This window comes from Phytophthora sojae, assembly GCF_000149755.1.
Source record: "Phytophthora sojae unplaced genomic scaffold PHYSOscaffold_12, whole genome shotgun sequence".
Lineage (NCBI taxonomy): Eukaryota > Oomycota > Peronosporomycetes > Peronosporales > Peronosporaceae > Phytophthora > Phytophthora sojae.
In genome coordinates, this window is record NW_009258126.1 from 1459465 (window position 1) to 1487088 (window position 27624).

General features: G+C 52.4%; 11 protein-coding genes across 11 annotated transcripts; 5 read left to right on the forward strand and 6 right to left on the reverse strand.

Moving 5' to 3' along the window:
- Window positions 1–1846: 1846 nt before the first annotated feature.
- PHYSODRAFT_527941 (hypothetical protein) lies at window positions 1847–2128 on the forward strand (the record flags this gene model as incomplete). The annotated part of the gene is made up of 1 exon (XM_009538902.1): window positions 1847–2128. The coding sequence occupies one exon, from the start codon at window positions 1847–1849 to the stop codon at window positions 2126–2128; it is 282 nt and encodes a 93-aa protein (XP_009537197.1).
- A 163-nt stretch (window positions 2129–2291) lies between these two features.
- PHYSODRAFT_528496 (hypothetical protein) lies at window positions 2292–3437 on the reverse strand (the record flags this gene model as incomplete). The annotated part of the gene is made up of 1 exon (XM_009538903.1): window positions 2292–3437. A coding segment is annotated over one exon (1146 nt), but the record flags the coding sequence as incomplete, so codon positions are not given.
- A 1942-nt stretch (window positions 3438–5379) lies between these two features.
- PHYSODRAFT_528119 (hypothetical protein) lies at window positions 5380–8082 on the forward strand (the record flags this gene model as incomplete). Its single annotated transcript, XM_009538904.1, has 1 exon — window positions 5380–8082. One exon carries the CDS (start codon window positions 5380–5382, stop codon window positions 8080–8082), a length of 2703 nt encoding a protein of 900 aa, XP_009537199.1.
- Window positions 8083–11113: 3031 nt separating this feature from the next.
- PHYSODRAFT_528495 (hypothetical protein) lies at window positions 11114–11689 on the reverse strand (the record flags this gene model as incomplete). The annotated part of the gene is made up of 1 exon (XM_009538905.1): window positions 11114–11689. The coding sequence occupies one exon, from the start codon at window positions 11687–11689 to the stop codon at window positions 11114–11116; it is 576 nt and encodes a 191-aa protein (XP_009537200.1).
- A 706-nt stretch (window positions 11690–12395) lies between these two features.
- PHYSODRAFT_348256 (hypothetical protein) lies at window positions 12396–16026 on the reverse strand (the record flags this gene model as incomplete). Its single annotated transcript, XM_009538906.1, has 7 exons — window positions 12396–12808; window positions 12849–13430; window positions 13549–13692; window positions 13765–13836; window positions 14011–14096; window positions 15336–15428; window positions 15693–16026. 7 exons carry the CDS (start codon window positions 16024–16026, stop codon window positions 12509–12511), a joined length of 1611 nt encoding a protein of 536 aa, XP_009537201.1. The 3' UTR covers window positions 12396–12508.
- Window positions 16027–16663: 637 nt separating this feature from the next.
- Window positions 16664–17980, forward strand: PHYSODRAFT_529414 (hypothetical protein; the record flags this gene model as incomplete). Its single annotated transcript, XM_009538907.1, has 1 exon — window positions 16664–17980. The coding sequence occupies one exon, from the start codon at window positions 16664–16666 to the stop codon at window positions 17978–17980; it is 1317 nt and encodes a 438-aa protein (XP_009537202.1).
- An 856-nt stretch (window positions 17981–18836) lies between these two features.
- On the reverse strand, window positions 18837–19682 carry PHYSODRAFT_434005 (hypothetical protein; the record flags this gene model as incomplete). Its single annotated transcript, XM_009538908.1, has 1 exon — window positions 18837–19682. A coding segment is annotated over one exon (846 nt), but the record flags the coding sequence as incomplete, so codon positions are not given.
- A 1518-nt stretch (window positions 19683–21200) lies between these two features.
- Window positions 21201–22826, reverse strand: PHYSODRAFT_529492 (hypothetical protein; the record flags this gene model as incomplete). Its single annotated transcript, XM_009538909.1, has 1 exon — window positions 21201–22826. A coding segment is annotated over one exon (1626 nt), but the record flags the coding sequence as incomplete, so codon positions are not given.
- Window positions 22827–23006: 180 nt separating this feature from the next.
- On the reverse strand, window positions 23007–23697 carry PHYSODRAFT_306726 (hypothetical protein; the record flags this gene model as incomplete). Its single annotated transcript, XM_009538910.1, has 2 exons — window positions 23007–23447; window positions 23521–23697. 2 exons carry the CDS (start codon window positions 23695–23697, stop codon window positions 23007–23009), a joined length of 618 nt encoding a protein of 205 aa, XP_009537205.1.
- A 669-nt stretch (window positions 23698–24366) lies between these two features.
- PHYSODRAFT_340697 (hypothetical protein) lies at window positions 24367–24711 on the forward strand (the record flags this gene model as incomplete). The annotated part of the gene is made up of 1 exon (XM_009538911.1): window positions 24367–24711. The coding sequence occupies one exon, from the start codon at window positions 24367–24369 to the stop codon at window positions 24709–24711; it is 345 nt and encodes a 114-aa protein (XP_009537206.1).
- A 1395-nt stretch (window positions 24712–26106) lies between these two features.
- Window positions 26107–27489, forward strand: PHYSODRAFT_362259 (hypothetical protein; the record flags this gene model as incomplete). Its single annotated transcript, XM_009538912.1, has 3 exons — window positions 26107–26598; window positions 26671–27006; window positions 27079–27489. 3 exons carry the CDS (start codon window positions 26107–26109, stop codon window positions 27487–27489), a joined length of 1239 nt encoding a protein of 412 aa, XP_009537207.1.
- Between the last annotated feature and the right edge of the window lie 135 nt (window positions 27490–27624).

The following is a 27624-nucleotide window of genomic DNA, read 5'->3' on the forward strand; positions in this document are numbered from 1 at the left end:
GAACTCCACTATTCCCGAAGGTCGCGTTCCAGCAACCGTTTTAGGGCACATTAACGGTTCGGTAATTTAAAAAAATTACGGATTAAACTGATCAAACGGTTTTACATGTGTTTTGGAAGGCGCCCATTGACTCAGCGCGACGAGCGAAACAAATTCAAAGCTATCCCGAGCACGATCGATCGTCACCATGATTCACCCGCTGCCAGCGCGAACTTCCGAGGAAACGCGACGGGCTTCATCGCCAACACCCACTGGCAGCTCTTTCGCGCAATCTTGCTCAAAACTGCACCACACGTGGTCGACTGTGCATATTAGCTCTCGTGGACAGGGGTTGGAAAAAATAATATCTATACAATAGTTATGGCATTTTTAGCACAGAATAATTTATTATTGCTTTAGGATGTTCCCATACAAGTACAATGGAAAATTGTCCCAATAAACTAAGCTTATTACGAAAATTCCGTATATATTTATTGCCAATAATTGTGAAAAATACTGTATTATTGGCTGACCCTGTATTGCAATGATTATTACTGTGACTCCAAGACCAAAATACAATATGATATTTTATTTTCCGACCTCTGCTCGTGGAGGACAGTACTCCGTCGAACGACTTCTTGCGCTGGAAGAGTACACCCGACAGACGCCACTTAGTCGAGTTCTGTTCGTGGTTGTTGGGACCTTTCTCCCAGTAGAAATCTTCGTCTTGTGCCAGGAAGCCGTGCCCCTCCAGGACCCCGCACTCGGGTGGCGAGCCAACTACGGCTTCTGGGTTCGGGCCGCCATTGTGTTTGCGTCTGTGCTGTATGTCGTCACGGTCCAGGCAAAATATTTTCTCAAGAACTTTGTGATATCTCGGTGTCAGCTGCTGCTGCTCATCACGAGCGTCAGATAAGCTTAGGGGTTGATGTGGCTTGTGCTGCAAATGGCTGGTTCCCCATCCCGTTCGCTGCTATCGTTATGGCCCCAGCTTCCTATGTGATTTCCATCGCATCGTTTTGTGCTGTAGTGGGGATGCCCGCGGCCCGCGAGATACTAAAGGACAGGGATCGTCTAGTGCGATTCGGCAGCTTCGTAGCCACTCAGCAGTCCTCGATGCTCATCTACCCAGCCTATCAAGCCTTGTTTCACGCCACAGTCAATACAAACTGTAAGCTGTTGGTGACTCTTTTGCTGCCAGTCATCAAGAGGGTCGTGAAGAATATCGCGTTGCGCTGCGTGACTCACATGGAGGATATGATGCCGGAGATCGTCATCTTTACCGTCGATTTCCTTAACGCGCTGTACTTGGCCACGAGCATGGAAACCGCAAGGTCCTTTTCTACTGTGGGTCTCATCATCTTGATTGACGTCATGCAGTCAACCATGGTGCTTCTTAGTCTGCAGTGCACATTTCGAGGGACCTCCGCCGAGCCAAGTGCAATAATCTGGTGAGTTTAGCACGCGATCTTTGCCGGGTTGCGGGCAGTTCTAAAGTGAATGGTACAATTCAAACTCGATCCTGTCTTCAACGCGAGATGACCGCTGAAATACAAGCGTTGCTGGCTCAGATAGAGGAGCGCCAATACCACAAACCGCCCCCTACCCAGCGCAATTCAGGCATGCCAAGACGTCAAGGAGCGGTCCAAGGTGGGCAGACTGCAGTAGCGAGGTCCGCCCCCTTTCGTTGAGTTCCACTACGGGGCATGGTTGGCGGTTATTCCAACGTGTGAATGGCAACTGCGACACAGTGCAGCCCCATTTCCTCCAGGAAGCCCTCCAAGTTCTGTTCACGACCGAGTGCCTCCTTCTAACCGCTCTGATCGATGCATTCCTTTCCTTCTTCTATGGAGTCTACATGCTCGTGATGGTCCACCTACCGAGCGCCAAATACCATACTGAGCTGGCGGGTGCCATGACGGAGACGATTGGGGACGTGGTTGTCCCCGTGTTTGTGTTCTCAGCCGTGGAGCTCTCAGCGTTTGCCCTGCTGGCGGCGCTGATATACCGGAAGCTCGGGGTCAACGCGCTGTATCACGTGGCGTTCGTTTTCGAAACTCAAATGGAGCTAATTCAGGGCAAACTGTTTGCTTGGGTGACGCTGACGATGACATTACGAGTCATACACTTTGGTAGGCCCCGCCCTTAATGCGAGTCATGATCGGAATTATTTACTCTAATTGACCTCTTTGTCCGTGATGTTACACAGGAGCAGACTTTCCGTTTGATTTTGCTTGGCTTTCAAGCCCAAGCCAATAGAGTATTAGCAAGGTTCCTTCCGAGTACAATTCCCAATCTCATTGGCTATGATTCTAAAGCTCGCCCTCCGTTGCGGTCTCTTGCGCGCGCACAAAGAACCCCAAGTGAACTCCCCACATATTCTCTGGCCACGGTGCCTCAGATGGAATCACGAAATCGTGCGGGACTGCCCTGTCACCAAAGCAGGACTCGTAAATCTCCAGCAACGGCTCAACTCGCTTTTCCCATGCTTGATGCCGCAGCTCGAAACAAAATCCCAACGTACTCAACCGCTCGACGTCACGCCCGATTTGCAAGAAATAGGATCCCTCGTATTTCATATAGTACACTTGCCTACCAAGTGCCATATTCCACGCACTCTTGGGCCAAGGTTCACGCGCAGGTACAACAAAGCTCTGAGGCATCCGACAAGTCTTGAACTCGGCGACGTAGGTTTGTAGCGCTGGAATGATACGATCGTTCCAAGTGGACGCATTACGGTCCCAGGCGAATCCAATTTCGTTTAGAGTATCCGCGTCTCGAGCGACAAACTCCACATAGGTTTTTCCCATGCGCATATCATTGACGACCTGGCCAAGAGGAAGATCCCACGCTTCTTCAGGCCACGGGAACTCACGTGGTACCTTGAATAGCCTCTCCACGATGCAGTGGTGGTGTACTTGGCGGAAGACCTTCAGCGCCGGAAGAACCTTCTCGTTCCACTCACGCTCAGCCATCACCATCTCGAAGCAGAACTTCATCTCCTTGAGCTCGTGCTTCGATTCCTCTACTTGGCGAGCGTATCCACCCATATTCCTGATAAGAGTAACGGTGCTACCCAGCTTCCAACCCCACGACAATCGTGGCCACGCATCAACGCCGCCCGGGACAACAAACGCTCGCGGAACATCCGTGTGGCCGTTCACTGTGTAGAAGTGGCGCAGAGCTGGCAGAATGATCTCATCCCACTGGTACTGAAGGATATTGAAAGCGAAGTTGAGCTCCTTCAGCTCCGTTTCCATCCGCGCCGACAGTGCTTGTTTCTGGGCTTGGCCACGCAAACCACTGACTGCACGCCCAAGTGCGTAACCCCACGTCGCCCGCGGCCAGCGAGCGTCGCCCGTTGGAACGATAAATGAGTAGGGGGCCAACGTGTTCCTGTTGATCTTCTGGTAAGTTCGCAGTGCGGCCAGAATCCTCTCCTGCCACGCAGTCGTCCTCCCTGCTCGAAACCCCGACGCCCCCTTCCTACACCGTCGAGCTAAGACATCTTGCAGCTCGCACAGAACGGACACTCGGTGCGTGGTCACCGCGCTGCAACGCGAGGTGCGCCTTGTTGACGCGCCAAGCCCGGTCTCAGCATAGGCCTTCGTCGCTGAAAACCACACAATCTATTGGTTTCTACATTATTACGTCCGTAATTTTACGCAAAACGCATCCACCAGGCGTATTTAACGGGAGCGCACAATTTTTTTAAGAAAATAAAGTTAGTGCGGTCATTAAAATAAAGTAACATTTACAGGCCCGGGCGGCATGCTGGATGTGAAGCCACCACCGACATGTATGCGTGTGCTAAAGACTCAGAATTATCCTTCGAGTCCAACCGAAAGCAATGCATTGTTTGTCATGCACAACCTCTGCACGAGGAGCTCATCCTTTGATTGAGTTGCACTAAGCTTGCATCATGGTTTGTATCATTCGAAGTATGCATTCGTCATCCCTGGCGCATGTACACTTCGCGAAGGGTGCAATCCTCTCAAAAGCAACGCTGTCTACAAGATACGTCCGGTAAACACGGACTTCTATTATTTTTGCTGATTACGGATGCGTTTTGTCAAAATTACGGACGTAATTTGGGATTTCCCCTTTACTATAACGCACAGTGACATGGCAATCAGCATGGTGAGCGCCAATTCGAAATCAGCGGTCATAGCTATCGTAATGAAATTGATTCTGATTCATAAAACATGATCGACATCGTTCAATCCGCAGTCGTGCAATATCGCCTGTACAACGAACTGGTACGACTTTGGCGAGGGTCCATGAAGCTACGAAAGAGTTGGAATTTACTAGCAGTGAGCAGCAAACTCGAATTCGGTCGTACCTTCCGCACAATACCTCGACTGAAGCCCGTGACCTCCGCTACCGGCCGAAAAGAACGGCGCACACAGACCATAACAGACAACGTGTAACTCCTGCCAAGCGGATCGAGGCTCCAACTCGCGCTATACGGGCGTATGGAATCACCAGCCAAGGACCATTCTTCCAGCCCCAAGCACGCAGCTAATCCTTCGATCCGGGTACAAACCTTTGACAACACATCCCGATATTCTGCGAGAGACGCTGGAAGTGTTGTTCACAACCGAGTTCTAATTCTCATCGCTGTCGTCGATGCCTTCGTGCCTTTGTGCTATGGCAGTGTACCTGCTTATGCTGGCTCGCCTCCCAAGCACGAAGCATCATTCCGAGCTGGTGGGGGCCACGACGAGTACTATCGGAGACGTGGCTGGCCCCATCTTCGTGTTCTCAGCAGTGGCGTTCATAGCACTTGGGCTGCTCGTTGCGTTAATTTACTGAACTCTGGCAATCAGTGCGTTGTGTCATCAACATTCGTCCTCGAGACAAAGCGAAAGCTTTTTCGAAGCAAGTTAGTGGCCAGCTCGACTATAATTCTGACATTCCGAGTCGTGCACTTTGGCGCGTTTGCTAGTGATCCTGGTAGCGGGACTCATGTTCTAACAAGTCGGCTTGCTTCTTGTAGGGGTGGACTTCACGTTCAAGTTTATCTGGCTTTCAAATAAATAAGAGATTGCATTTCGAACGTAGTCGAGTCCACTGTACGCCAACTATGCAGTTGAGGAACCCCTCGCTGCGTTCGGTTGTGCTGTTCGACGCCACCTACGAATTAAGTCGCTACCACCGTTGCAGTTCCATGGCCACACAATCCCCAAGGTTTCTGCTATCCAGCACGTTCTCTAAATTAGTGGAACCTGTCTGCACCCGTGCTTCTTGGCAAGCCTCGGCTTCCAGCATTCGGCTTCGAGTCCCAGTCCATTCTCCAATTTACTCGGCTGCGATCCCTCCACAGTAGTGCCATCGATTCCGGCCGCATCGACCACGATTCTGCTCGAGACGCAGGTCCTCCCCCGTCTATCAGCCACGATGGTGTCGTCTTCGTCTGCTGCGTTGAGCGTGGAAGCCCCAGCGATGAACGAGAAGTTTTCGGCCTTCGACTCTCGAGACGACCTCAAGTCCAGACGCTGGCTGCGACCTCGTGAGGCGCTACTTGCGCTGCAATACTCCAGCTTCTGGTCCCACCGGTGGCTCGGCTGGGCCTTCGTCTACACGGCAGTGCTGCTCTTCTTCTTCATCTACCGCTGCGTGGGGCTCTCGGCGCTCATCGGGATGTACGGCACCGACAATGACAAGACCCTTGGAGTCGAACTGGGAGCGCTCGGTCTGGGGATGTTCGAAGACTTGATCTGTGCCACGTACCTCGTCATTGCGCTCTGGTTCATCGACTTCGTGCTGCTTCAAGCACTCGGCACCTCGTCCGACAGCATGACGGTGCAGATCTTCATCAAGTGGAAGCGCCAGCGCGTCATCCGCCGAGTCGTGACGTTCTCCACGTCGTGGCTGCTGTTCGTGGCGACTGCAGCTCCATTCGTGGCGGATATTCTACTGGCGCGACTGCGCAGCATGCGCTTCACCTTCGAGATCGTGGCCATGGCCATTGCCGACAGCGACATGGTCGGCAGTGTGGTCATCTCCCAGTCGGAGTTCAACGAGGCTTACTTGACGGGGGCGGTGCTGATTCTGGTTGCGACGCTCTTCGCCTCCGTTCGCACGTGGACGTCGTGGGCGGACCTCATGCGCTGGAACCCGACTCACGCACTATTTCGGGTTCTGGACAACGTCCGTAGTCGCTTCAAACGAGAGGACGAGGAGCTGTGGACGCCCAAGGAGGAGCTGAGGCACGATTCTTCTTCGTCCTCCTCGTCTTCTTCTTATAACGACAGCTACGACGACGTGAACGAGTTGCTGCTGGAGAACGGCAAAGCCGTGACGTACGCCAACACCGTCACACCAAAGCGACTGAGCAGTAGCGTCGGTGGGGGGGTGTCGCTGGACGAACTGATTCAATCGTCTTCGTCGTCTTCGTCTTCCTCCAGCGATCACGAGACGATGCACGAGCGCACTGTTCATTGGCTCCAGAGCGTTGACTGGTTACTCCTCGTACTGCAGCTCGCTGTGGCGCTGTTCGCCATCGTCTTCCTGCCCATGGTCGTGCTGGCCATCAGCCAGGCGTCGTCACCTCTGGTGGCCAATGTGGCGATGGATTCGACACTCAACGAGCTCTTCACTCGCGCTCTGAAGGTCACCGAGGTCGGATTCGTGCCTCTAGTCGCCGATGGGAGCATCAAGAACGCCTCCGTGTACATCCACAGCACGGAAGACTACACCTTGTCAGGTGAGGACTCACTCTACCGTCGGACGCACGGATTCAGCGGAGACTTGGCGTTCAACGTGAGCGTGAACGACAGCAACCCGCCCAATGTGGTCGTCATCGCGGTGGAGTCCTTCCGATTCCACGACTCGCACTACCTGGTGGGGGAGCAAGACCCGTCCAACCTCTTCAAGGGCTGGAACGGGACGGTCGTGCCCAACTTCGACAAGTGGGCGCGGCGCGGCGTGGCGTTCCCGAACCTCTGGTCCAGCTGGAAGACCAGTCGCTTGCTGGCGAGTTTGCTCTTCGCGCAGATCCCGTACGACTCGGTGCAGACGACGGACACAGCGGGGGCCAGGGCGGACGTGCAGCTCGCTGGGATGCCGCAGCTCTTCAAGCAGAAAGGGTACGAGACGTTCTTCACGACGGGCACGTGGACGGGATACGACGACTGGAAGGAGTTCCTCCCCGCTCACGGCTTTGATACGCTCTGGGACCAAGACAAGATGATAGAACTTGGTGAGAGCGACTTGGGCATCTCATCTGATGACTGGTTGGGAGCTGCTAAGCGGAAGTTCCAGTGGGGCGTGCACGACGACGTGAGCTTCGAGATCCTGGGCAACCTGCTGATCAACAAGACCAGGGACCAGGCCGCGACAGGTGAGGAGGACAAGCAACCGCTGTTCCTGACGCACTACACCATCTCGAGCCACGTAGACTACACGAACCGCCCCACGTGGTACGCCGAGGCCGACAAACCCGACTTCTCAGCACTCTACGAGGGCGAAGCGTACGCCGACAACATCAAAAACTACCTCGAGATGAGGTACTTCACCGACATGGAGCTCGGTAAATTCCTGGACCGGATGGAAGACGCTGGTGTGCTCAACGATACCATCGTCCTCATCGTCGGAGACCACGGACAAGCCCCTGAGTTCGGTAACGACACACCCGAGCAGCGCGACGTATCCTGCACCCGTGTGGCTGGTGCGTTGATAGCGGAAGGCCGACTTGGCAGCTACGTCGGACTGAGGATTGAGGACGCGGCCGAGCAGTACGACATGCTCAACACGTTGGCCGACATCACGGGCGTCCCTAGTGGAGGATTCGTGCAGGACGGCGTCGGTCAGTCCCTCAAGCGCAACGTCACCTTCGGGGAGCGCGTGGTGTACAGCAACAACCCAGCCGTCAAGAACGCCATTGTGCGGGGTCACGAGCGGCTACGGTACGACCGAAGTACCAGCTCCGTGCTACTGCACAACGCCTACAGCGACCACGACATGACGCACGACCTCTTCCCTGCCCTCCCCACTGAGGAGAAGAACCAGTGGCGCGCTTGGCGAGACCAGGGGCGGGAAGTCACCGCCTACTTCAAGAAGCGCTGGGAGGGCAAGTGTCAGCTCGCTGCTACATGTTGATTTCATTGTTGTTGTCCTCGATGTGAAGAAGTCCCTGCAAATAAAAATTGGTCTACCAAAACGTAGAATTTGGCAGCCTTGGGTGCACTCTCTGAGGCGCTTCAGTTGGCAGGACGTATAGAGCTGACATTGCTTCACCAGTAAAGGCCCTCCGTTAAAGGGCGGAGACCACGACTTATCATCATGAAAAGACAAATGCTCGAAATTTGCTTACATGTTACTTCGAAGTAGTTGAACAGCACACCGTTCACCCTAATAAGTCGTGCGACCTAATTAGTCGTGCACCTTTGATAATCATTCCACCGGTTCTGAAAAGTGTTTTTCATTTTCACCTTACATCGAGAAAAGAGACCGGATTCAGGACGAATTGCGTGATGCATTTATTTTATCGTAGATAGGAATAGTTTCCCCGAAAACGGAATTTCAAAACAGGGTGAGCCACTCTTCAGGTCGTACACGGTAAATAGTCATGGCACGACTAATTAGGGTGAACGGTGTAAAGGGGAAAATTATTGTATTATATTATGGTGATAATAATGGCGACACTATAATAAATTAAACGGGAAAAGACGAATTACCCTCGTAATTTTAAAATAATCCCATAAATTTGTCAGCTACCTGGCATTTTTGTGTATAAAAATATTTTTATTGTAACATATAGTACAACTATTAATATTTTCGTTGTATTAAGAACGAATACCAGTACACGTCTTGCTAACTAGTTCTTTGCGCCGCTGGCGAAGCAGGCATATTTTAAACTGAATTTCCTTGCTTTATTTTAAATCGTACGCCATTGTTTTTCTAGTGTGGGCTCTCGTTGAGTGATACGAGATTGTGCAGCCTAATTGGGTAAGACAACTTGGAAATGGACTTCGATGGGCTCGGGCGCAGAGTTTATAGCCAAGAAAAAATGTTAATCGGACAAGCGACTTGTGTATCTCATACAAAAGTTGAGGAAGGCGAGCCAAGTACCACGTGTTTGCCGCGTCGAGCAACAATATAGTGTCGAGTAAGCCGTGTAGGTGTCGAGTAAGCCGTGCAACTCATCGCGAGGTGTCGTGTAGCCTATCGAGTAACCTGCGAGTAGCCCGTGTCGGTGTCATGTAGGATAGCTTTCATCTTATTAGTAATCTCGCTTCTCGCTTGCGTCACTGCAGTCTACGCAGTTTACAAGTATCATGCTGATCGCGGCGATCGCCACACTCGAAAAAGTGGTGCAACGGGAAATAATGCGCTACTTTTGAAGCTATTGTTTGCCTACTATCTAGGCCATCGCAGAACGTAAGCTCGCAACATTCTAGGTGTTGAACACGTGAAATACAGTTACTCCTCATATTACTTTAACTCAGACCTCCCTTATACTGGCACCTGCCGGGATGTGTCGGATTAGCTATATTTCGGCACTCTTGTTTAGTTTATTTCGGCACAGTGCCAGTTTAAGGAAATAAAGTATGCAATTTACTACAATTTCTCAAGCATATCGAACTGTTTAGCCTGGAAGATGCCTTCAAGGGCTAAAGAAGTCAACGAAGTGCGCCGGTCGTTCAGTTCACACTTCGATACGGAAAAATCGGATTCGACGGACGCCGTATTCGCGAATACGGTTGCCAATCCGCAGCAGATGTGAAAATGCAGCAGATGTGAAAATGTCTTTGGAGCAGCAGCGTTTTGCACTGAATCCCAGGCGTCGTTGAAGCTGGTCTCATACGATTCTTCCTCCAGGGCTGTGCGAACCATCTCATCAAGCAGATTGGCTTGACACAGCTCTCGATGCTCCCGTTCAACGGCTTCAATTTTTGCCTCACTCCAAAACAAAGCCAATTGATCGCGGCGAGGATTCAAAATATCTTCTGCAAACTGGCGAGGAGGGACTGTGACAAGCTCAGCTGGCATTACTGGCGGAGCCGGAGATGCGGCAGCGTCATTGTTGTTGTCTCGCTCAGCTTGTACATGCTCCATACCTTCAATTAGATGCAGTACAAACTTGCCAAGCTGCCTCAGAATCGATTTTTTGTCGGCATCTGCAACACTATTCATGTGATACTTGACGAACGTCCCCTGGTCTTGAATAAACTCGAGCAAGTGTTGCTCTTTGAGCCAGTACTTCATAGAAATCGTGTCATTAGTGCTAGATTGGAATTCAGAGCTAGGTACGCGTTCAACTCGTAGCAGTTTGCGAAGGCGATCTACAAGGAGGTCAATCTCTGCCATTTGCTGCGAGAGCAGGACATCCTTCCCCTGTATCTTGACAAACGTGACGTTCACCACCACCGTTATCCCACAAACAACAGCTGCATTGATTCACCATGATGGCGTTGGTGCCGCAGACACGTTTTCATCAAGGTGTTCTTCGAGGCGAAAATGGTTTTTTTAATATCCACTGCAATGCGTTTCCCATGTACAGCCACCGATTAGTTAGTTTTTTGGCGGCACCTCCCATTTCAGTAATCAGCGTTTTTTGGCGGCGACGGTGAACAATTAAATCCTTTGTATTCTTCACAAAGTCTCCATTCCCAACAATGGCAAAACCGGCTTTCATGACCAGGTCCATCTGATGAGCAGCACACCACACTCTCAGCACCGAGTGGGTGGCCTCTTTCTCTAAAAGAGCGACCACCCCACCATGACGGCCTGTCATAATGTTCTCTCCATCCGATGAAATACCAACCAACTTCTGTCTCCAGTTAGCGAACAAAATATCAAGTACTCGAACAATCAGGTGAACTTGGACCACAGCAGTGTGGCGGTCAAACATAGGGACCGCGAGCAAGTGTAGGTTGACTAGCACGCCGTTGACGGCAACACGAACACGCTGATCCATCAAAGAGCGATCAGTGTGGGTTGTGATGTCGCAAGCAAATGCAAACACCCACATATTGGGGTCTGCGATGAGGTTGCTGATGCGTTGAAACGAATAGGCAACTAGAATACGAGCATAAGTGCCTGCCATAGCGTCGGTCATACCGTAAAGCTTCGAGTTCCCTGTGGCGTTGTAGTGCTGCTGAATTACTGCTGCCGTCTGCCGAAACGACTATCCAACCGAGAGATGTTTGACCGAAAGAGTAAACCGCAGAGGCGTCTTAATTTCCATTGTGTAGACCCCATCCACTACCGAGCCGAAAGCACGAAGAGCCCTCGCAACAGTCATATCATCATCTTCATCTTCAGCATTGAAAAATACCTTTCCAATCAGCTCAGTCACAATCAACTCTGGAAAAGAAAACCGCAACACAGCACTTTCTGTGTCAAAATGAGCTACCAATTGGTTGCTTCGAGAAGTGAGATCAGCAAAAAATACAGCCTTCTCTGCGTCCCTGAGACCTGTGTATTCTCCCCACTTAGCTGAGTGCGCGGATGTATTGTGCTCGATGTAGTTCTGGGGTCGGAAAGGAGCATTGTAGTACTTCATATTTTGAGTACGCTTTCGTTTGCCCTTGGGTGCTTCCTCTCTACCAAAATATCGGCAAAACAGGCAGCGGACCGAGCAAGCCGCTCCCCCAGCATCACACGCTACGACCTCGAGTCCGTACTGCAGCTTGTGAGCGTCATGGAACGGGGTTTTACGCGAGGGGGGCTTCTTAGAGACGCTTGGCTTTAGCTTCTCCATCGTTCACTGCTTGAATTCTGCGATTTTGAACGGTCGCTTATTTCGGCACTCGAAAAAACTTCAAATAGGCACATTGCCATATATAAACTTCAAGTGCCGGAATAAAGGAGGTCTGCTTTAACTGCCCCCCCCCCCCCCCAGCCTCAAGCAAAGCCCCTTGTTTTGGTCGATTTATTAATATCGAAGTGTTATAATATCGACACAAATGTACCGATATTATATTACTGATATCATTTCTCTATTTTGCGCTACGTTAGTATTATATTAATTACAAATATCGATATACAATATTTAACGCATTATTTTCTGTCGCTACTACGTGTAAAAACACCAATAAATCAGACGAGATGCTCGCCAGCTGTACTTTGACGGTGGCGCCTCCAACTATGGGTTCGGAAAAGAGCACCAAAAAAATAGAGGTCAGCACTAACCAAGGAATAGTGCAGATGCACTTTGTTACTAACTCGGGCCACTGATGAAGTGGAATGGAGCACTATAACTTTGTCAATTCCTACTTATCAAGGTGCATGAAAAACCATAGCAAAACTGACAACAATCGCATTGACAGGCAAGCTAACACGCTCGCCTGGTTGACAAAGTTGACGGAGGTGCACGAGTTCCTCGTTTTCGAGGCGCTTCCTCAAGTCCAATTGGCACTGCGTCAGATGAAGCTCGACAAAACTTTCGTACGCTTAGAATGCAATCTCTTTACAGCTTGTTCATTATCTGTTCTCTACCGGCTATCTGTCGCCGACTAGCGCTCACTGCGTGTTACGTCTCCGTCTGCCATCCACTGGCACTTGAGTAGGACACCGCTGTCTAGCGATCACAGAGCCCAGCAGCAGCACCGAGGCCATGGACACGCTGACGGCCGAAGAATCCGACGAGTCGCCTCTGGCCGCACTCGATGTGGTGCCCTCGTAGCTGGTCCAGTCGCTGGCCGTCTGGTCCGTAGTTGAGCACCTCGGACGGGCACGACTCGTCCTCCACGCTGTCCGATTCCCACGTCGAGTCGGCGAGGGCCGAGAAGCCCGAGGGGCAGTCCGGGGGGGCTGGAGCGGTCCGAGTCAGCCGTGAAGTCATCGTACGAGGACTCGGACGAAAGCCCGAGTCATTGTACTGCATCGAAATGTTGTAGAAGTTGGGCATGGGGTTGTACGAGCACATGGTGACGATCCAGTCCCTCGGGCGAGTAGTAGCCCAGTTCGTAGTTCTGCGCGCCGTAGGACGTAAACGGATACGCCGAAGCGGACGAGCCCGAGCCGTCTGAGTTGGCCGTTTCGGCCGAGTACTCGAACGCGAAGCCGCCTGTGAAGACCTTGCGGACGTCGTCACCCAGCAGCCAGCCAGGTTGACGCCACGTGCGCTGCGCCTCGTAGTCGCCCACCGTGGGGAAGCTCGGGTTCACGCAGCCGTACTCGGTCAGCATGACCGGAATTGACATGCTGTAGTTGGTGAAGTCCGTCAATAGCTCGGAGAAGCCGTCGGCGTCCGCCAGCGTCGTCACGTCTCCGTCGCAGTACTGATACGTGTTGAGGCCGTACCACTCAGCGTTCTCGTACTCTTCAATCAAGTCCGTGCGGCACTTGTAGTACTGCGCTTTGAGCCGGCGGTTGTTGTTGGTCGTGTCCGGGTCGGCCATCACGTCGCCCACGGGGATGCTGAGCTTGGTGGACGAGCAGCCGCCGATAGTGGACGAGCAGCCGCCGATGAAGGCGCGCGTGTGTCGGATGAACTTCGTCTAGCACACGGTGATTGTGGCGGCGTCGATCACAAGGAGGTGAACTACCGCCCAGTGTAGCCTGTTAGTTACTCGTCCACCTGATAGAACAGTTCTCGCACGTGGCGCCCAGGTCCACAAGATCGAGCATGCCGTACTTGCGTAGTTTGTACATGAAGTCGGCGTGCGGCTTGGACAGATCAACGTCGTACAGACACACTGCGTTGGCGCCCGTCTCGGAGGGGCCATGGTCTTGGTCTGGGAGTCCAGCTTCTGCTAGGCGCTGGCGTCCTGGATGGAACCGTTTGTCAGAACCAAATGCACGGTCTCAAGCAGCACCAAAACGGATAAGTACCTCGTCGTAGTTCACAATGTTGCAGGTCGGCACCGATGCACTGCCTCCATCGTATCGAGACCTTCTCCCGCTCTTTACCGCGCTTTTAAAAGTGAGCGAATCAATGGATAAGATGATTTATTGATCGAGTTTATGTAATAGGTCTGATTTATGCTAATCATATGGATCCTGTCCTTACTGCCACCTTCAACAACGCCCGCCACTTCACCTACTGCCGACTGCGCTTGTTAGCGCTGAACGCCTCACGGGCGCGTCGCGATAGCACTCGGCGCCGCTCGGAGCGTCGAAGTGACGCGGATCCTTCAGCATTTGCTTCATGTAGTTCCGATCCGCTGCTCAGCGTGCCAGCCAACACACCTAGTAAACTGGGATCTCCTGCAGGACCCGTCATATGAAGATTGGTCGGATCACGCGATTCGGATGCGCGCACTCTTGGCACGCCAGTGAACACACCGGAATGCACACACGAGGTGGTGACGGGCACTGCAGAGTTATCTGCGTGGTCTGCAAGTGCCAATGGAGTTGTTACGGGAACGCCAGGAAAGAATTCGCCGTCCTCCAGCTCAACGCTGGCGGGTCCGCTTGACCCTGCCGAGTTAGCTCGGAACTCTGCCAAGGTTGCCGGGCCGAGAATAATTGCGCCCTCCGGCACCTCTTCTGACACTGGCTCTGGTCTCTGCACGCGTACACGGCTCGGCGATCGAGGTCGTCTTCTCGACTGGTAGGGTGTGACAAATCTCTGTTCCGGTCGCGGCATGCCAGGACAAGGCAGATTGGCGAACTTTGCTGCTTTGATAACGTGAAAGCACATACCCGCTTTCCTCCACACCAAGCACATGCACGTTCGGGCCGTAGCATCTACCACCCAGCCCCCTTGCGGCATCTCCTTCCACATGATCCTGTTGTAGTTTACCGATTTATACGATAGAAGGGCTCCAGCGGCATCCTCAACAACGCTGGTATCCGGTTCAACTGCCGTTCTCTGTTCGGGCTCCGGTGCAAAACTCACCAAAACCAGATCACGGTTTTGTACGCGGTGTACAAGACCGCTCTCATTGTTTTCTTTTTCTCGGCTTGATTGAAGGCCGCCTTCAACCGCTTCGAAACTTTCGGTGCCGAACTGAATGGCACCATACTAGTCTCGTAGGCGATGCGCGACAAATCCAGCCGGCCCACCAGTTCTGTCGGGTTTGCGCGCTTACTGTCGTTTACCAACTTTAAAGTGTAGTGGTACGTTTCGAGAGGGTTGTTTGTAGCTGCGTACCCCGTCGGTGTGTGATACGCTTGCCACTTAGAAAAGCGGGGATCCAAAAACCACGTCTTGATAATGTGCTTCGCGACACGTTTGAATCGGGGACACAAAAGACTTGCACTATTCCACGACGCGATCACAAAAGCGCGTTTCTGCATGTAGCTATCCTCATCCGGGGCAAAGTGCAGATCATAAAGATTGCGAAAAATTAACTGGCGAGATACCCCATCCAAACCATTCTCATCTGCATATTTGTGCACATTCTGAGTGACATGAAACCAGCACATAAGCACTGTGGTTTCAGGTAGCTCAGCAGCACACGCGTTGTACTGGGCTTTGTCAGCATCCATCATGACAAAGTCAGGCTTGAAGCGGACCTGAAACTCGCTAAACACCACACGCTTCAGAAACGCTAGACACCACGAGATGTCGACGCCTCTACGCTGAGACGCGCAGTAGTAAAGGATGGGTAGGAATCCACCAGGACAATCCGAGATGCCCACAACAAAAACAGGATACTTCTGTTTCACCACACCATGTGTACAATCCAAATGAATCAAAGTAGTGAGATCAGGATCGTTTTGAACGACGATGTAGTATTCCATGAGTTGTAGGCTTGTTAAGCCAATACGAAAAGGATCCGCCTCCGATCCCGTACCCAACAATGGTAGCCTACTGCCGTGCTCATCTTTCGAATCACAAAACACGAGCAAATCCACAGGGGCTCGACTTAAATCTTCACGCTCGTACATTGAGCGAATACAAATCTCCATGACGGGGGCCATGCTATCCGGCTTGTTTTTCGCACGCCACGACTTCACATTGTTCTGCACCTTCTCGAGATCTGGGGCTGAACCTGCAATTCGGCGCTCACGGACCTCGCGTGACAGGAAGGAAAATGCCAATTGAGCCACCATAGATGGCGTTTCCTCAAGTTTAGCATTTAAATACTCCTTCATAGCCGTAGAAAGCTTGGTGCTAACCGGAGACGGTGGTGCGTCGGCAGCCATTGTATGCTCTCCTTGCGAAAATAAAATCTTGAAATTCACGACCTGGACTTCTGGAATTCCCTGGCATTCAAGGACCTTGTAGCGACAGGGACAGGCTTCACCGGACATCTCACAGCGCTTGTATTTGCACTTAGTCATCAGGCACCGCATATCATGGCGCGTTACAGCCAGCGAGTCTTCTTCACGGTCGACATGATTCATCGTACAGCGCACTAGATCGTTCTTTTTTTTCAGCTAAATGTTGGTAAGCCCGCCTCAAACTCTTCGTTGGGGGTGGCGGGCCCTGTACGCCAGAGCTCAAGCCAAGGCCGCCGCTCACGCCGGCCCTGTGTGCTCCTCGCCATGGCAATTGCAAAATAGCGGTGGTTGTCGAGATGTTTCGCCCTATCTTATTTATTATTAGAATCTTGTTGATATGGCATCAGTGAAAAGTTCATTTTCAGTAGTGCTGTAATCCGCGGCTTTAGTGATAGGTTAAGTGTAACAGCTATTTTTACGTAAGTGTACCGCATCCCAGGATTGGTGCAAACCGCCTTTATTATTAGTGCGTGATTCCATCAGAAAGTGCTCCACTCCCATATGCCCGGTGATTTGTGAGGCCCTCAATAAATCACACCCCAGATTTCGACGAAGGCCCATGCTGAGAGCGCAGCGCCGCGTTTGGCGCGTCAACAAGGCGACCCTCCCGTTGCAAGCAGCGGATGTCAGTTCTGTGCGAGCTACTAGATGTCTTAGCTCGACGGTGTTGGAGGAAGGGGGCGTCGGGGCTTCGAGCAGAGAGGAGGCCAAGCTGACGGGCCAGCATTGGAAAACTATTGCGTGGGAGGCGAAGATTCTGGCCGCACTGCGAGCTTACCAGAAGATCAACAGGAACACGTTGGCCCCCTACTCATTTATCGTTCCAACGGGCGACACTCGCTGGCCGCGGGCGACGTGGGGTTACGCACTTGGGCGTGCAGTCAGTGGTTTGCGTGGCCAAGCTCAGAAACAAGCTCTGTCGGCGCGGATGGAAACGGAGCTGAAGGAGCTCAACTTCGCTTTCAATATCCTTCAGTACCAGTGGGATGAGATCATTCTGCCAGCTCTGCGCCACTTCTACACAGTGAACGGCCACACGGATGTTCCGCGAGCGTTTGTTGTCCCGGGCGGCGTTGATGCGTGGCCACGATTGTCGTGGGGTTGGAAGCTGGGTAGCACCGTTACTCTTATCAGGAATATGGGTGGATACGCTCGCCAAGTAGAGGAATCGAAGCACGAGCTCAAGGAGATGAAGTTCTGCTTCGAGATGGTGATGGCTGAGCGTGAGTGGAACGTGAAGGTTCTTCCGGCGCTGAAGGTCTTCCGCCAAGTACACCACCACTGCATCGTGGAGAGGCTATTCAAGGTACCACGTGAGTTCCCGTGGCCTGAAGAAGCGTGGGATCTTCCTCTTGGCCAGGTCGTCAATGATATGCGCATGGGAAAAACCTATGTGGAGTTTGTCGCTCGAGACGCGGATACTCTAAACGAAATTGGATTCGCCTGGGACCGTAATGCGTCCACTTGGAACGATCGTATCATTCCAGCGCTACAAACCTACGTCGCCGAGTTCAAGACTTGTCGGATGCCTCAGAGCTTTGTTGTACCTGCGCGTGAACCTTGGCCCAAGAGTGCGTGGAATATGGCACTTGGTAGGCAAGTGTACTATATGAAATACGAGGGATCCTATTTCTTGCAAATCGGGCGTGACGTCGAGCGGTTGAGTACGTTGGGATTTCGTTTCGAGCTGCGGCATCAAGCATGGGAAAAGCGAGTTGAGCCGTTGCTGGAGATTTACGAGTCCTGCTTTGGTGACAGGGCAGTCCCGCACGATTTCGTGATTCCATCTGAGGCACCGTGGCCAGAGAATATGTGGGGAGTTCACTTGGGGTTCTTTGTGCGCGCGCAAGAGACCGCAACGGAGGGCGAGCTTTAGAATCATAGCCAATGAGATTGGGAATTGTACTCGGAAGGAACCTTGCTAATACTCTATTGGCTTGGGCTTGAAAGCCAAGCAAAATCAAACGGAAAGTCTGCTCCTGTGTAACATCACGGACAAAGAGGTCAATTAGAATAAATAATTCCGATCATGACTCGCATTAAGGGCGGGGCCTACCAAAGTGTATGACTCGTAATGTCATCGTCAGCGTCACCCAAGCAAACAGTTTGCCCTGAATTAGCTCCATTTGAGTTTTGAAAACGAACGCCACGTGATACAGCGCGTTGACCCCGAGCTTCCGGTATATCAGCGCCGCCAGCAGGGCAAACGCTGAGAGCTCCACGGCTGAGAACACAAACACGGGGACAACCACGTCCCCGTGTCAGCTCAGTATGGCTCGGTAGGTGGGCCATCACGAGCATGTAGACTCCATAGAAGAAGGAAAGGAATACATCGATCAGAGCGGTTAGAAGGAGGCACTCGGTCGTGAACAGAACTTGGAGGGCTTCCTGGAGGAAATGGGGCTGCACTGTGTCGCAGTTGCCATTCACACGTTGGAATAACCGCCAACCATGCCCCGTAGTGGAACTCAACGAAAGGGGGCGGACCTCGCTACTGCAGTCTGCCCACCTTGGACCGCTCCTTGACGTCTTGGCATGCCTGAATTGCGCTGGGTAGGGGGCGGTTTGTGGTATTGGCGCTCCTCTATCTGAGCCAGCAACGCTTGTATTTCAGCGGTCATCTCGCGTTGAAGACAGGATCGAGTTTGAATTGTACCATTCACTTTAGAACTGCCCGCAACCCGGCAAAGATCGCGTGCTAAACTCACCAGATTATTGCACTTGGCTCGGCGGAGGTCCCTCGAAATGTGCACTGTTCGCCGGTGCAGACTAAGAAGCACCATGGTTGACTGCATGACGTCAATCAAGATGATGAGACCCACAGTAGAAAAGGACCTTGCGGTTTCCATGCTCGTGGCCAAGTACAGCGCGTTAAGGAAATCGACGGTAAAGATGACGATCTCCGGCATCATATCCTCCATGTGAGTCACGCAGCGCAACGCGATATTCTTCACGACCCTCTTGATGACTGGCAGCAAAAGAGTCACCAACAGCTTACAGTTTGTATTGACTGTGGCGTGAAACAAGGCTTGATAGGCTGGGTAGATGAGCATCGAGGACTGCTGAGTGGCTACGAAGCTGCCGAATCGCACTAGACGATCCCTGTCCTTTAGTATCTCGCGGGCCGCGGGCATCCCCACTACAGCACAAAACGATGCGATGGAAATCACATAGGAAGCTGGGGCCATAACGATAGCAGCGAACGGGATGGGGAACCAGCCATTTGCAGCACAAGCCACATCAACCCCTAAGCTTATCTGTAGAATGACCACGCTCGTGATGAGCAGCAGCAGCTGACACCGAGATATCACAAAGTTCTTGAGAAAATATTTTGCCTGGACCGTGACGACATACAGCACAGACGCAAACACAATGGCGGCCCGAACCCAGAAGCCGTAGTTGGCTCGCCACCCGAGTGCGGGGTCCTGGAGGGGCACGGCTTCCTGGCACAAGACGAAGATTTCTACTGGGAGAAAGGTCCCAACAACCACGAACAGAACTCGACTAAGTGGCGTCTGTCGGGTGTACTCTTCCAGCGCAAGAAGTCGTTCGACGGAGTACTGTCCTCCACGAGCAGAGGTCGGAAAATAAAATATCATATTGTATTTTGGTCTTGGAGTCACAGTAATAATCATTGCAATACAGGGTCAGCCAATAATACAGTATTTTTCACAATTATTGACAATAAATATATACAGAATTTTCGTAATAAGCTTAGTTTATTGGGACAATTTTCCATTGTACTTGTATGGGAACATCCTAAAGCAATAATAAATTATTCTGTGCTAAAAATGCCATAACTATTGTATAGATATTATTTTTTCCAACCCCTGTCCACGAGAGCTAATATGCACAGTCGACCACGTGTGGTGCAGTTTTGAGCAAGATTGCGCGAAAGAGCTGCCAGTGGGTGTTGGCGATGAAGCCCGTCGCGTTTCCTCGGAAGTTCGCGCTGGCAGCGGGTGAATCATGGTGACGATCGATCGTGCTCGGGATAGCTTTGAATTTGTTTCGCTCGTCGCGCTGAGTCAATGGGCGCCTTCCAAAACACATGTAAAACCGTTTGATCAGTTTAATCCGTTATTTTTTTTAAATTACTGAACCGTTAATGTGCCCTAAAACGGTTGCTGGAACGCGACCTTCGGGAATAGTGGAGTTCAGTCACCTGTTTAATCACGTTGCTAGTTAAGAGTCGCATTAGAATTGTTTGATGAGACCAAAAAGTGGTCTCATCAAACAATTCCCCGTGATTAAACTTTTATGCGCGAACTTTGGTGAGGGTTTTGGAAGGCGCCCAATGTAATGAATTTTTAGACTTTGACGTGCTGAGGTTCAGCAAGGGGACGTTCGTCTGCGTCTACTCTATTTTATCTTTAAATGAATCTAAAACCAAAACTTTGGAGCTTGTCCATTGTTATTGACACACGATGAAGGAAGATCGAAGTTCCAGAACTTGCTTAAATTAACGTGAAGTCCACCCCTACACAAACCGTCTTGCCAGAACACGCTTGTAGCCATAGGTCCCGCTACCGTGATCTAACGTACCAGTGTGTACGACACGGAATGCCAGACTCATGATCGAGCTTGCCACCAACGATCCTGAGGCTCCGATAGATTAGCGCAACGAGCAGCACAAGTGCAATGAGCTCCACCGGTGAGAAGACGAGGATGGGTCTCGTATTGAATTCGTTGTGACCCCCGTTAGCTCGGAATGGGGTACATCGCGCTTGGGAGGCGAACCGGCATAAGCAGATACAAGCCATACCACAAAGGAGCGAAGATATTGGTGACAGCGCTGAGAATACGACACTCGGTTGTGAACAACAGCTCCAGCGCCTCTCGCAGAATTTCTGGTTGAGATGATCTCAACATCTTTCGAAGCCCTCGCTAGCTTCAGCTCGCTTGACAAGAGTAGAATGGCTTCTGTTGAGGAATTCTGTCATGTTGATCGAGGAGATCACCGACCTCAGTCGAGATATTGTACGACCGACCTGCTGGCGGCTCGACTTTAGAGTGCATTATAATTGTCCGACTGCACCTTGCTCGGTGGCTGAATTGTAGCCTACTAACAAAAACCTACTAGTACATCGTGCTGCTCAGCAGTGCCCCGCGAACAGGCATCTCTTGTCCCACCGCTTGGTGTAATACTCGGTGAGTTGGCGGCCGTTGTCTCGCCACTTGAGCCACTCAGCCTGCGCTTCCGGTGTCAGGTCCGGGAACAGATCTATGTGCATGTCATGGTCGGCTTTGGCGTCGTGAAGGAGCACAGACCTTGCAGCGCGGTCGTAGCGTAGCCTTTCGGTTCCACGCACGACCGACATCTTTCGGCTCGGGTTGTTGCTGTACACCACGCGCTCGCCGAACTTGGCTTGGCGCTTCAGTGACCGGCCCACTCCGTCCTGCAGGAACCCTTCCTCCGGCACGCCGACGATATCGGCCAGCGTGTTGAGGATATCGTACTGCTCGGTCGCATCCTCGATCTTCATCCCCACAGCGTCACCCAGTCGGCCCTCAGCAACGAGCGCGCCCGCAACATGATGGACGGACACGTCGCGCGCCTCGGGAATGTAGTTACCGGCTTCGGGAGCTTGGCCGTGGTCACCCACCACAACGACGATGGTGTCGTTCAGAATTCCAGCAGCCGACATGCGGTCCATGAACTTGCCGAACTCCATGTCCGAGAAGTAGCGCATCTCCACGTAGTTCTTAATGCTGTCCGCGTTCTCCAGGCCATCATACAGCGCTGAAAAGTCCGGTTTCTTGGACTCCGCGTACCACGTCGGGCGTTCTTCGTACGACACGTGACTCGAAATCGTGTAGTGGTTCAAGAACAGCGGCTTCTTGGGCTCACCACGAGCCACGCGCTCCGCCTGCTCCTTGGTCTTGTTCACCATCAGATCGCCCAAGAGCTGGAAGCTGATGTCGTCGTGCACGCCCCAGTACAGCTCGCGGTGCTCCTTGCCAAACCACTGGTCGTGCGTGATGCCCAGGTCGCTCTCTGCCAACTTGATCATCTCGTCCCGACCCCACACAGTGTCGAAGCCGTGCGAGGGGAGGAACGTGTCCCAGTCGTCGTAGTCGGTCTTGCAGCCCGTCGTGAAGAACGGCTCGTAGCCCTTAGCCTTGAAGAACTGCGGCAGGCCGTCCAGCTGGTAGTTCTTCTTGCCTCCAGTCATGCCCGAGTCCGCCACGCTGTCGTACGGGACCTGCGCGAACAGCAAACTCTCCACGGAGCGACTCGTCCGCCAGCTCGACCACATGTTGGTGAGCGCCACGCCGCGCTTGGCCCACTTGTCAAAGTTGGGCGTGACCGTGATGTTGCTGCCTCGGAACAGGTTGGACGGGTCTTCTTCCCCCACGAGGTAGCGCGAGTCGTGGAACCGGAACGACTCCACCACGACCAGCAGCACATTGGGCGGGTCCTCGTTCTCCACCTTGACGTCAAACGCTAGCGGTCCGTGGAATCCCGTCGTGCGCCGATACAGCGAGTCGTCTTGAAACAGCTCAAAGTCCTCCGTGGCCGTGTGGATGTACAGCTCAGCCGAGGCGATGCTGCCGTTCGCGATCAGCGGCAGGAACCCCTGCGCCGTGACGAACAGCGCCTGCGTGAAGAGCTCGTTCAGCGTCGCGTTGAGCCCCGCGTACGCCACGAGCGCCGAGCTTGCCTGGCTCACTGCCAGCACGAACGCCGGCAGAAATACCAACGCCACCACGACCACCACACCCCCGCCACCTCAACCTTCTCCTTCTCCACCTTGTCATCACTCACATCCGAGACCCTAAAAAGCATCAGTTCGTCCAGCCAAGCCAAGCCAAATCAAACGAAAGTCTACCTCAGCAGCTACTGTATCAGTACAGCACAAAAGGCAACCGCAATTTTTGATACATTTTCGTCGCTTGCCTCAACCCTTCGTCTTGTGGGTCTTCTTCTGGTCCAGCAGCAGGCTGTCCATGATGCTGGCGGACACGTAGTCAGCGCCGCCCTCTTGACTCTCCACTCTGGGGGCGAACTTGCCCTGCTCCGCCAGCTTCAGCTCAGCCATGGCCAGACTCGCCTCGGCACTGCGCCGCACACCGTCCTGCAGCTCGTACGCGGCCGCCGAGGCCAGCGACACACTGGAGCGGCCTGCAGACTGCGCCTGGTCCGCTGCCGGCGTCGATGTTACGGATGCCGCACCAGTAGCATTCGTAGCTGCTGCGGCTGAGTGGTCAAATGTGGCGCCTTTAGGGGCAGATGACGGCACTCCTGAGGGCTGCAGGGGGCGACGCATGTTGCCGACGGTCGTGAGCTCGGAGCGGATCTCGTTGAGCTCCTCGATGCCGCGCTGGAACTCGCGTTGAAGCTGGCAGAAATAATATAAAGTTACACAAACGGGAAATGAACAAGTATGAGAGACTGAATGGCTGCACACGCACCTTGACCAGGTCGTTGTCCTTGGTGGCGTCGAAGAACTCCTTCTTGGCGCGCAGGATGGCGCCCACGGAGCGGCCGCTGTAGAGCCCCAAGAAGCGCCCGATCTTGGGCAGCTCGCGCCGCCCCAGCAGGAAGCTCGACGCCGTCACCGTCACGAAGACCGTCCCCCAGTGCACCATTGGCCTTGCTTGTGCTACAGTGACAATTGACGGATCTAATCAAAGGCGTTTATATTTTACGTCGTCCGGCATACTTGTTAGGTCAATCAATAATAGTGATATAGTTTCATAATGTCAATATTACTGCTTTAGTACCCAATTATGTTTTCAACAATTTTTTATAAATTCTCTGAAAATTATTTCAGAGTCTACTGGTGTTACCACTTTCCGCGCCATTTTGATATATTAGAGTATAGCATCAACCTCTTTGCTCAAATGCTTCATTAGCTGACGGGTCACCCATTTCTCAAACTTCATAATATTTTTTTGTTAAAAAACACAGCCATCGCAATTTAAAGGGTCTGATTGTCCGAAAATATTATACATAAGTCTACAAAGTAAACAGATGTTGAGCCACTGCATTATGAAAAACTCCTAATATCGTATACCTCTAGTCTATATGAATCACCCACGTGAATGTTGACCCTGTCGGCGACGCGTCCATCTTCGCGCTACATGCGAATGTAAGTAATTAAAACGGTAATTTATTGCGTGGGTTTTTCTTGGGATAAATACAGGTCTCAATTTATCCCATGGGACGCAACCCGATCTTCATTCGCCGAGCAGTGCCATTGCAGACACCACGGCGACGCTGCATGGCCTCAATCGCGTAGGCAGCTCGGTGCAGACATGCCGGAGCAGGAGCTGCCCGCTCTGGAGGACGGCACGCCCGCTGAGGGCGACTACGAGCTGCTGGCCGCGTCACCGCCCGAGCAAGAGCGCAACCAGGATCAGAACCCTCGCTCTTCCAAACTTGGATCATCCCTCGCTAGCTCGCGTGTTGGCGGTGCATCCGCAGAGATGAGCGTCTCGTGCCGCAATTGCGTTGATTTTGTCGCGGAGATCTCGTTGTCGGCGGCGCTTCTAACTCCATCGCTGAGAACGACCACTGTGACGGCAATGATCAGCGCAAATCGGAACAGGCCCATGCTTCTTCGAGCAGGATACTGCGCTCCGCTTGGACGGAGAAAATAGCAGAATGCCGCCAGCTTTCTGTCGTGAGTCAAAGAGACACATTTTCAACGAGCACACCATGAAGCGAACTCTGCAAACCGACAGCGGGTCGACCAGTACGGATGAGGTGCGTATTTGCTAGACTCTATTCGCTACTCAGTATATGCTGACAGTGCGTCGTTATGTGATCGCCAGCCTAGCCACACCTTGAAAGCCTTTGGAGATCTCCACAATACAGTGAAGCGCGTAAGGCAGGCAAGCGTGTGCAGCGGCAGTGCCGCCTGTGCCACAAGAAGTGCTCCTACTACTGTGTAGGCTGCTCGGATGTCCATTTGAAGTCGTTTTACGGTGTGTGTGGGCCAAGATCGCACCGTGCCTGCTTCAGTGAGCATCTTGCATCACCTTCTATCTGAACCTTCTCTTCACATACATATGTTGCATCATACTAAACGCCATATTAAAATTAATCTATGCACGCCTACTAGTAGGATTGTACCCATGCTACTGGTATGCTTTCGACCTGGGGAGAAGAGATTAATAAAGCACAGATTGGTCAAGCTAGTTTTTCTAATTCCAAGTCAACTGACTCTGGGAAAAACCTGTTGGCTGTTTTGGTAACAGCTTTTACTATAAAACCTATATTAAAACCTAATGATTAAACGTGATGTGCCAGCCCTGAATGGGATAGTTTTGTTCACTAATTCGCGCCAAATCAGTAAAGGAACTACCTGGACACTGCCCCTTACGCCGAACGCTTTTTTTTCCAGCTAAGACGAATAATTCACCCAGACACTCGGACACACCCCACGACAGCATCCTCCGCGAAGCGCTAGAAGTTCTCTTCACGACAGAATGCCTCATCCTCAGCGAGTTTGTCGACGCAATCGACCCCTACGTGTATGGCATTTACCTGCTCGTAATGGTTCATCTCCATAGTGCCGAGTAGCATTTGGAGTTGGATGGAGTCACCACAGAGACAATTGCGGCTGTGGTTAGCCCCATCCTAGTGTTCACTCTAGTGCAGTGCGTTGCGCTTGGGCTACTGGTAGCGTTGATTTACCAGGATCTTGGGATCAACGCGTTATATTAATATCACTTGGCGTTCATCTGCCAGACCCAGTAGGATTTAATCCAGGGCAAGTGGTTTGCTTCTGCCAAGCATTTCGAGTGGTGCACTTTGGTAAGGTGGCGCGCTCCACCGAGCAACACAGATGATTCCTTATCGTTTTTTTTCGTTGTTCTTTTATTTTGCAGGAATCGACTTCACGTTCGACTTTGCCTGGCTTGCCAACGCGAACTACAGTAGATCTCCGAAATCTAAGTTTTACTATAAAAAATTAAAATAACGCATTTTTCGCACCAAATTGCAAAATTGCATATGTTTCTCATCAGTCGTCCAGTATCAGAATCGCAATAATGGACGACTTACTGCGCGACTTGGCCGAGCCGACGCTGACGCTGGAGGAGGCGCTGGAGCTCATCGACACCTGCGACGTCGTCTCCAGTCTCAGCACCCCCGATCTCCCTGCGTGCAATGACCCGGAGGCTGCCTCCCAAGCGGCAGTCGCAGCCTCAAGTGAAGACCCCACGAAGCCCAAGAAGCGCGTGCGCAACCCCCTGAACGACGTCTGGCGGCGCCAGAGGAGGAAGGCGGAGCGCCAGCAGCTGAAGGACCAAGTGGAAGAGTACGAGGCTCAGCTGGAGCGGCTCAAGCGCTGCGGACAGGCCCAACCCGACGCTGGGGCGTTGACACCGCAGCGAACATGGCTACACGCGGTCATTCAAGAGCAGCGGAAACGGCGTCAGGCTGAGCAAATTAATGCCAAGCTGAGGCAGCTGCTGGCTGAGAGACGGCAGACAGCGTGGGCGGTGCGTGACGCGCTGGCGAAGGAGAAGAGGCTGCTCTCGGTGAGTTTTATAGTTGGCCCCTTGAACTTTATTCGTGAGCTGATTGTTTGGCCAAATGTGTCTTTTTATTAGAAACTTGAATCCTCGGAAGAAGTGATGGCCTCAATGACGTCCTCCGCTCTCAAGTCGAGTTTATCGGCGGACGACAGCCGACTTTCAGGACTGCGGCTGGCTGTCCAGCGCGTCTTCGACTCCACGGACGCAGTCTTTGGTTCGTTCCGTGCAAGTGGGTTTGACTCTGTGGAGTCGATCTCGCGGGTCAAGCAGCGAGACCAGAGTGGTGGACAGTCCATTGAGCTACTCACCGCTACGCCGCTAGCTTGTGGGTTTCAGACGGCTAAACGCGTGCTCTGGGGGGTCCTCGCTGATAAGAAGTGGCCTGGCGACCAGAAGGCCTTCGACCTGAAGGTACGCTATGCATACTCAACATGACAGCAGAATCACCCGCTTAGGTACTAAAGTTTTTTCTGTGTCTGGCAGGCGAAGGAGAGCTCGAATGAATCGATGGAGCTGAAGTACTCGATGGGTCTTGAGCCGAGTGAGCTCAGTCTGAATGGAGCTACCTTGCTTCAAAGGAAAGACGAAGACGATCGCACCGTCTTGGCATGGACTTCGATGATCACGCATACGCATCAGCAACTTCGATTTCAGTCCGAGGGGTGGATAGTAATCATGAAATCGCCGACCAGTCCTCACGCAGCCTCCAGCCTACGAACATGCTGCCGGATTTCAGCCAGCAGTGACGGAATTCACAGTTCCTCGTCGGTGAAGCTCCAAAACTCGATCCTGCGTTCTATGGGGCACCGTGTGAAGAGCCGAGTCGAGGGTGTTCAGCAGAGCCTTGTGGAGAGAATTGGATTGCCAGGAAGCGCTGGTTTGATTTTCATCTAAACCCGCAAATTGCTGGATTCGAGCACTTTTTTCGATATCAAGCCAAATGGTTTCTAAAAGTGTCCGTGGTATTTCTTTGCCTTGCCAACAGCTCTTGCTGGTTGATTGCCTGTGTGGCCGTGGTGGTGGTGGTTG